The 9273-nt window shown below is 34.4% G+C and overlaps 2 protein-coding genes across 2 annotated transcripts in view; both read left to right on the top strand.

Annotated features, from left to right (window-relative positions):
• Positions 1-2676, top strand: part of LOC142350933 (transmembrane and coiled-coil domain-containing protein 3-like) — a 9111-nt gene extending 6435 nt beyond the window's left edge. Inside the window, exon 4 of the mRNA XM_075402959.1 lies at positions 2657-2676. Coding sequence (XP_075259074.1) covers positions 2657-2676 — 20 coding nt within the window. The remainder of the gene's footprint in view (positions 1-2656) is intronic.
• LOC142351049 (transmembrane and coiled-coil domain-containing protein 3-like) overlaps positions 1-4608 on the top strand; it is a 425404-nt gene extending 420796 nt beyond the window's left edge. Inside the window, exons 5-6 of the mRNA XM_075403117.1 lie at positions 2949-3422; positions 4113-4608. Coding sequence (XP_075259232.1) covers positions 2949-3422; positions 4113-4555 — 917 coding nt within the window. The 3' untranslated portion in view covers positions 4556-4608. The remainder of the gene's footprint in view (positions 1-2948; positions 3423-4112) is intronic.
• The last annotated feature ends 4665 nt before the right edge of the window (positions 4609-9273 follow it).

Here is a 9273-nt window from a genome sequence, read left to right as displayed (position 1 = left end):
AGTTTTATCAACCCCATATGTCAAGTAACCTCCTCTAGGGTTTGATAATAAGTTAATAAGTTACTGAAAATTTGTTTTTTGGCATGGAATAATTTTCTTCTTTATATCACAAGTTTTAGCAATATTTTAATAAAACGTGCATTTTTTCATGTTTTTTAAAATGGTTTTCGTATTTTAGGTTTTTCTAGCGTCAAGAGCCGAGGAACCTCTTCTAGGGTTTGTCAATAGATTACTATAGTTTCTAGATGTAATGGAATGTTTTTCAAGATTTAAACATCACAAATTTTTTTTTTGACAAAATTTGCAATTTCATTTTTCTGACGTTTATTGTCATTCAGGTTTCTTCAGCCTTAGGGGTCAAAAAAAGCTCCGTTAGTGCGTGATAATGAGTTACTGGAAAATTTTATTGGCAGTTGGTTAGTTTTCAACTTTTATTTTGACAATTTTTTGCATTTTTTGTACACATGACTAACATCACTCATTGAGCTTACTAAAATAAATTAAAGTGTGCTCAATGACGATAATGCTTTCATTTTCTTTTTTTTTTTGCAATGTGACAAGGAATTTTTAATCGTTTGGTTTCTGATAATTTGCTCTTAACTCAAAACCCAATACCAAATCAGTTCTCTTTGCTAAACCGCTGTTAATTTTTACGAGTATTGTCCTTAAACCTGGGCAGACACTTTTAATGTCTAAATAAACAAATAATGGGGGCAGCTGAACCTTTGCCCTCTAGCAAAACATTTTTGAGCAGCAGCTTTTTAACAGGATTTGCTGTTTTAAGTCGAACAAAAATTATTTTTCATTTTCAATCAATTTTGATTTGTTTATTGTTGGAACATTTACCTCTTAAGAATAGCGAAGCTATAGGGAGGGTATTACTCTTCCTATTGTGGCTCTATCTAATCCAGAGGATTTGAGTTATGTTTTCGGAATGTTTGATTTCAGAATAAGTTTGGGATAGGATTTTTATCACGCCAGAACAATATGTTGGGCGACAAATTTATTAAGTGTCTGTGAAGCGTATTTTTTTCAAAAGAAGTTGGTGTTTAAAAAAATTTTCGGCTTCTAAAATTTTTACTTGCGGCAATTAAACTTGTTTTCGACAGTTCTGCTCTTGATTTCTTCTTGAATCCTAGTTAAGTTGTTATGAATTCTAATTGCACACATGCCGCTGCTAAGATCAATCAATTGGTGGACATGGTTTTTATGACTTCAAAGTGTGATTCCTTGAAATATTTGTAAATAGTTCAGTTTTGCCCGTTTTTGTTTCCTGATTATATGGTTTCATAGTTGGCAGGTGACTTTGAATTTTTTGTGATCTCACACTGGGCTAAGAGAAACCTATTTCATGTGTTCAGCGTGAGGCTTATAGTTTTTTGAGGCTGTGACACTGTGTGTTCATAAGTTTTGAGTTTCGTTGATACCTGATGATGTTTTTGTAGATTCGTATTTTTGTGGAATTACTTCCAGGTCTCATTAGTTTTCTAAAGTGTCATAAGTTTTCTTAGACAAGGATATTAATTAATATTTAAATGTTTAATTTATTTTTAATTACTTTGTTTTTCAAAACTTTTGGAAGTTTGAGTTTGTTCCTTTCATTGGACACTAATACCAACAATGGGGGCGCTGTAATACCAACAATGGGGCGGAATTGTATTGGGGCGCTGTCTTTTTCTATGATCTGTTCACATGTTTTTATGATTTTTGAAGTCAAATTGAAGTGATGATTTTGGTCACGACGAAACAGGGAGTGGAGCGAAAAAGCGAGTGGTTTTTAGAGTAGAGTAAGAAAACGGCTTTTGAACAGAAATTGGCTTTTCTTGCTAGTGGTTTTTTGTTCACATGCGGCAATTTCACTTTGGTTTTTACTGTTTTTTTCAATTTTTTGGATCGGATTTTTAAATGGTTTTTTCTAATTCACTCATAACCCGTTCTAGTCTAGTTATCTGTTTAGTCAATGAAAACTCTTTGAATTCTACGTCAGGACTTGTCCTGCTATGTTTTTTCTTCGTCGAACTTTTTTTTCGCTTTACCCATTTTGCCGCTTTTTCGACGTTTTGCGTGAAATCTTTTTGACTTCTCTAGGCTAGTTTCACTCTTCTGTCATTCTGCTCAAAGTCCTTTTAAACAGCAGCTGTTTAAACAGCAGCAGCACAAAGCAATTCAAAATGAAGAGAGTCAGTATAAAAAAAATAAAAGTCAGAAATAGAAACGGGATAAACCCATAAAGCCCATTTTTAGATGCCCGGTACTTGAACTTTGTTCTCATAAGTTTTAGTTACTATCTATAATGCTTATTGGTAGTGATACTGAGAGACTGGATTATGTTCGATTACGATTTGACATCAAAATAAATTGCACTTAAAAAATGTTTATATTTAAAAATCAATTTTTGTTGATATTTTCTTTTCTTTCAATCCCAATAGAGTTATGGGAATCAACGGCGGCTATTTTCCGACAATCTGCCGGGTATGTTTTGATTTTTGCTTCAATCAAAACTTTTGCCCAGTTCAGTTATTTTGCTACTGGGAAATAAAAAACCCTCACTGGTATACGCACCTGTTTCATATTTGAGAACCATTACTCTGAAGTATCGTTGAGAAATCATTACTGTTTTATATTGAGAGTTTTCTATCTTTACTCCATTTTGCAGATAATGAGCCGAGAATGTAGATGAGCTGGGTCGGAACATTATGTGCAAGCGTACATCAGCGAGCCTCCTTGTTTATTTTGGCTGCAGATATTAATATTAAACATAGAAAAACATAGAAAAGCTAAAATTAAATTTACTGATAGAACAATAGGAGAGACGCAAAATCAATCTGTTGTGAACTACATATTTGATAAAATGTGAGCAAAACCACACTGGTCCCTAGGACCTTTTGGACCTGCCCGATAGTTACCTGCTAATTCTGAAGGTTGCTTTGCTATTGGCCTGTTTTCAGAGACATCAAAGCTGGAAATGGTTGTCATCAGTTTGTGTTTATCCATATCAACAAAGTCAATCACGTTCAAAAAACAGAATGGTTCGTCCGAAAACTTTGCAAGGTCATCATTACCGGCATCGCCAACCTTGTCATCCTTTTCAGCGACTTCAGAAGACTTGCTTAAGATGTTCTTTGTGGGTCAGCATCTCTTTCTGGGCTTTTCATTGGCCGTCATGCCTCATACACACCAGCATCAACACGAATTTAATATCTATCTTGTGTTCACGATTCTGAAAACTGTGTTAATGGGTGTGGCGTTAGTTTTGTTAGTTCTCTTAATTAAAAAAGTCAAGTCGTATCTGGATGTGAAATCATTGATTGCCAATCGGAACAATGTCACCTCTGGAACTGTGCTGCTGTTGGTTCTTTTCGCAGTTGTGCTTGTTGCGGAGTGTACGGATGTTTCAACTGAATTGTCCTGCTTATTTTTAGGTTAGTTGTCTTATTTTTACACAGATGTCAATGTGTCTGAAATTCGCAATTACATAGGCAATGTAATTTATGGTTGGTAAAAACTATTTTAATTTGTAGTTTATATTGTATTGAACGATGAAAGAGGCCATCTACAAACTGTTAATTCACGGTTCGAGGTGTCAGTGGATATAAGCGGATAATTACGCAGGAGATGTTTTGAATGTTCAGTTCTAGGTGCTGAATTTGATGAAAAAAAAATTTCAACACTTAACCATTTCATACAAAATTTTGGAACATTTTGGCATATTTCTTTCATGAATTCAGCACAATTCATCCATTGATTACCCGTTAAAGAAATCAGAACATTCAACGCATGTATTAAAGAATTATAAATACAGTACAATTGTATGGTTGCTGTGTTCGAAAGTTATCAAAACCCAAATTTAATCGATGATGTCCGTTTCCGAAGGAATCCCACGAAAGAAAACCACGTTCGATTTTCGGTCGAAAAAACCCTCAATGAACCCCCCCCCCCCCCAAGAATAAACCACTGAAGTAAATGACTGGCAACAAGCTGTAGCGTCAACTAAATTAAATAGAGGCAGGCTGCCATTGAGATTTCTGCTCCCCAAAATAATTCCAAAAATGGTCACATTTGTGTGCCTAGAAAATTAATGGCGGTCTTGTTAATATATTGGTGCGTTTTAGGTGCGATTCTTGAATTCTCAGGTGCTTCTCTCAATGTGTTCAACACAAAACAGGAAAGTCTTCAACTTCTGAACGAAGTATTCTCTTCTCTATTCTACGCCTCAATTGGGTTCCATTTATTCCCTTCATTTGTCTATTACGAATTGTATATTGTAGTTACATTCACAATTCTGGTGCTGAGCATTAAATTTTGTTTTCTATTTTTGATATTTTCCAAGTTTTTATCTGATTTCTCACCCGCTCATAAATTGAAAGCGGCAGTTTTATCGTGCAATGTTGGTGAAATGTCTTTAATTGTAGGTAGCAGGGCTAGATTGTATAGTTTGATTTCGAAAGAGCTTTATTTATTGGTCATCAGCATATCAACAGTGTCTCTTGCAGTGGTGCCATTGTTGAATATTCTATTTATCACTGGAAGGTGCAGTATAAATTATTCATTTTGAATTTATGAGTAGTTGTTTAGTTATAGTTATGTGTGGAAGTGATATGTAATGTAAGCTGGGGGGGGGGGGGGGGGGGGGGGGGGACTTTAGTAGCGCTGAATTTGATATCATTTTTTATCCCCCTTATATATGTTCTCAATCAACAGCGGGAGGGATTGCCCTGGTTAGTGTTTGAGTGAATTATTTATGGGCTGTTTTCTCCAGTATTTTTCATCAAAATTGAATTGAATTGATGCCCCCTCCTCCTCATTCTATTGAGATAAACTTGCATAGACTGCATTTATAATATCTACATCCATATGTATGCTACTTCGTCACTCTATTTCAATTAATTCCTCAATTGAACTCAATTTTAAATTATGATAGAATTCATAGTTTTGTAGAATTTGTATTAATTGGCGAGCTTAAAAAAGTTATGTTAGGGTTTTTTATCAGATAATAAGATGTTTCGAATCTTTAAAGACTAGATATTGAACGCACAAAATGTTTCCCGCCGTTGTTTGAACGAACACACGATACGGAAATCTGTAAGGGAAAAAACAATGGCAAGTGAGGGCTTGCAGTGAGGAATAAGCGGTCTAAAGAGGCATATAAACGTAATACTCTCAGAACTTCAAAATTATTCAGTTTGTATATTAGCCGCCTCAGCTGCTCAGCCGGCTATTAAAGTGCTCCTATTTTTATTACAATTCAAAGAATTTGAATTGTAATGGGGCGCTGTTTTTATTTAAGATCTATTCACACATTTTCATGATTTTTGAAGTCAAATTGGAGTGGTGATTTTGGTCGCGCTGAAACAGGAGGTGGAGCCAAAAAGTGAGTGGTTTTGCGGCGTGAATTTTTGTCGCTCTAGTTTTAAAGTAGAGTAAGAAAACGGTGTTTGAACAAAAATTCGCATTCTTGCTAGTGGTTGTTTGTTCACATGCGGCCATTTCAATTTAACTTCTACTGTTTTTTCAATTTTTTGGGATCGGGTTTTTTTCTAAATAGTTTTCCCAATCCATTCATAGTTCATTCTAGGCCTAGTTTTTTGTTTGAACCAAATTTCGATTTCGCGCTGGTGGTTTTTTGTTCACATGCGGCTTTTTGACATTGATTTTCTGTTTTTTTAATTTTTTTGATCTGATTTTTTTAGAAATGGTTTTTTCAACTCGCTCATAGTCCGTTCTAGCTCTAGTTTATTGTTTAGTTAGCAAAGCACTTCAAAATGAACAGTCAGTATCAAAAAACGAAATCAGAAATAGAAACGGGATAAACCCATAAAGCACAATTTTAGATGCCCGTTACTCAATCTTTGTTCTTAGTTACCATCTTTGATACTTTTTGGTATTGATACTAGCCCCTGTTTCTTCTCACTTCGAAACAGGAGTATGTTCAGCACCAAAATGACATCAAAATTCTGTGTCGCAATTTAAATATGTTTGTGTAAAAAAAATCTCTTTTTTAGTTTTTCTTTCAATCCCAATCTTGGGCATGGGAATCAACGTTGGCTATTTCCGGAAATTTGCTGGATATGTTTTAATTTTTGTACTCATGAATAGTCACCGTTAGCCTCTCAACGGCTATTAGGCGTTCTCCTTTTTTATAAAGTAATAGTTCCTGAACCACACAATTTTTTAGTTTTAAATTTTGCACTATTTAATAGTCGCCGTCAGCCTCTAAACGGGTATTATTTAGGTGCTCTCATTTTTTACACTTCAAAAAATTTGTACTGTCTTGGCGCGCTGTCTTTTTACAACTCAAAGTTTTGGTGCAGCGTCCATTTTTTATCGATAATTTTTGTGAGTATGTTTGGTGTGTATATGGAACGATGTAAAACTCAATGCCGCACGTGAAGACTAAGTTTTTAAGTCAAACGGTTGAGCGAATTGAATAGCCGAGAGAAGAGATAGTAGTGTCTGTTCGTGCCGCGTTTTTGAGAAAGAGAGAGCGAGCAAAGTAAGTGTGAGAAATTTTTGCTAAGTCAGGGAAATATTGATCACGTGCGACTTTTTTGAAGCAGTTTTTACTCTACTTCTACGGTGAAGTGGTTGTTGTAAATCTTGTTGACAAGTAGTTAATTACTCTCAAACAAAGTTTGTAGCAATTATATTAGTCATGTCGTTTTTTATGCGATTTTTTGCTTGACCGATTTTTCTTCTGACGCTTTTGACTTTTCTTCATTAAAAACGGGATAAACAGGTAGCGCCCAGCGGGCATTAGCCTTTCAGCTCAAACTGATTTGGAGACTTATACTTATGGTGTCAAGGGCAGTTCTTAGGGCTTGAAGACCCCTCCACTGTTGACCCCCGCCCACTATTGCTCCCAGCCCTCCGCACTGTTACCCCACCCCACTGTTGCCCCATCGCCATCATCCCTAGGTGCACCCCCTCTTCCAGCTACTGACGAACAACCGCTCTCTAAATTTTTTTTAATGTCACAAATTTTAGCAATTTTTTTGGTAAAACTTGCATTTTTTCAAGTTTTTGATAAAACATGCATTCTTTCAAGCAATTTTTTGATAAAACTTGTATTTTTTCATTTTTTTTTATAGGTTACTCTATAATTTCTTGATGTAAAGAAATGTCTGGCAAGATTTTAACATCAAGATTTTAATCATTTATTTGACAATTTTTGCCATTTTGACATTTATAGTCATTTTTCAGGTTTTTGAGCCCCAACAGTCAGAAAACCATTCTTAAGTTTTCATAATAGGTTCTTGGAATTTTTTGTTGGGTCATGGATGAATTTTCGTTTTTTAAATATCACAAGCTAAAGCAATTTTTTTGATAAAACTTTTTTAAAAAAAAATATTTTGAAGTTTTTTGAAATTTTTTTGTTATTTTTAGGTCTCTGTAGCCGGAAGAGCAACGAATCAGGGTTTGATTTAAGTTACTGCATAACTAATAGATGTAATGGAATGTTTTTCATGATATTTATATCACAAATTTAAGCAATTTTTCTAAAATTTTGTAGTTTTTTTCATGTTTTTGAGTTTTTTCCGGCACTAATGGCCCCGGGACCTCCTCCAAGTTTTGATAATAAGCTGCTGCATAGTTTCTAAAGTTAATGGTTTGGTGATAAATTTTTTTATGACTCTAGTTTTATTAATTTTCTGAAAAAAATTTTAAATTTTCCGAAAATTTTTATGTTTCAAGTGTATGGATCACCGGTTCAAGCTTGAGCCAGTGAAACTATTTCAGGCGTGAAACAGGGATACTGGATTGCCTCTTGGGATAATGAAATGGTTCTTAAGATATTTATATCTTAAATTTTGGCAAGATTTTGTTAAAATTTGTAATTGTTTTCAAAAATTTTCACTATTTTCGTTTTCTGAGTTTAACGCCCATTCCTGGCCAACGAAACTTCTTAAGCCTTGGAACTGAGATACTTGACAGAAGTTTCGTGGCAAAAAAGGCTCTGAACTGTTTTTTTAATCTGAAGTTGAGAACTTTTTATTTTTGCCTTTTTCAGTTTTCTATATGATTTATTTACAAACAAGGCTAGAAAACTAGAAGTTGTAGAGTCGAATCCCATCATGGAAAATATTTCTATCTCTTTCTCTCTGTCGGTTAGGGTTTCTTTCCTTCTCTTTGTGGTTCATCTTTTATCTCTCTCTCTCTCTCACACTTTATTTCTCTCTTGTTGTTGATGTCGCACGATTATTCGAGTTTTTAGTGTCCAGGGTAATTTTTGGTTTGAATTAAGTATCCATGTGATTCTGTTTCATGCGTTTTTGATTTTCTGAATATCACTTGAAGTTTTTCTAGTTAAAAAAACAGTCTAAATTTTAAAAAATGCTTAATTTTCTGTTCTGCGAGATTTTTTTTAATAATTGCTGTTTTTCCGAGTATTTTTTTATTTTCAATGGTTCAATAACGATTGATTGTAGGGTTATTGTACCCACGTGAAAAGAATGAAAGATTTGTTAGCACATGTATTTACATGAAATAGTAAATCAATTCTGCAGCTTTTTGTAGTTTGAACTTCTTTCACTTGTTTTATTGAGAATATTATTAAAACAGGTTGCTTAGATTTTTTCATTAAGTTTTTTGTCCCTTTTTTCTTTTCCAATTTGTACCGCTTGGCTATTATTAAAACAGGTTTCTTAGATTTTGTCGTTAAGTTTTTTTTGCCCCTTTTTCCATCTGTACCGCTTGGTATGGTTTTGTTATATCCTCCCTCATCTTCTTACCCCGCTTTTATAGCTCCTCTATTTGAATTCCTTAGCTCCTCTAATGGAATTCTCTAATGAGTTCTCTATGTTTATTGAGTATGTTTGTTCTCTATTTATGAGGACAAAGTTCAAGTACCGCGCATCTAAAAATGGGTTTCCTTTCAGAATTTTGATTTAGAGTTGCAATGCTAACTCTGTTGATTCAAGAGAAAGGAAAATGAGTATTGCAACACTAAATCAAAATTGGGAACGGGATAAACCCATTTTTAGATGCGTGGAACTTGAACTTTGTTCTCATAAATCTTAGTTACCGTCTCTAATGCTTATTGGTACTGATACTAGCCTCTGTACCCCCTGATTACGAAACAAGCGTTTCTAACTACGTTAGAACAACATGATTCATATACTAATTTTGGTACAAAAATCAAAATTCCTCCTTTTTGGTACTTTCAATCCCCAATCGGGTTTACAGGAATGAATGGGGGCTGTTTTCCACCAATTTTTCTGGTATACTAAGATATGCAGTTTAATAAAACAGATTTGAGTATTTTGGACAAAAATT

This window comes from Convolutriloba macropyga, chromosome 12 (assembly GCF_964194025.1).
Source record: "Convolutriloba macropyga chromosome 12, txConMacr16.3, whole genome shotgun sequence".
Classification (NCBI taxonomy): domain Eukaryota; kingdom Metazoa; phylum Xenacoelomorpha; order Acoela; family Convolutidae; genus Convolutriloba; species Convolutriloba macropyga.
The sequence above is the reverse complement of the archived record's forward strand: the minus strand, read 5'-3'. Positions and strand labels throughout refer to the sequence as shown.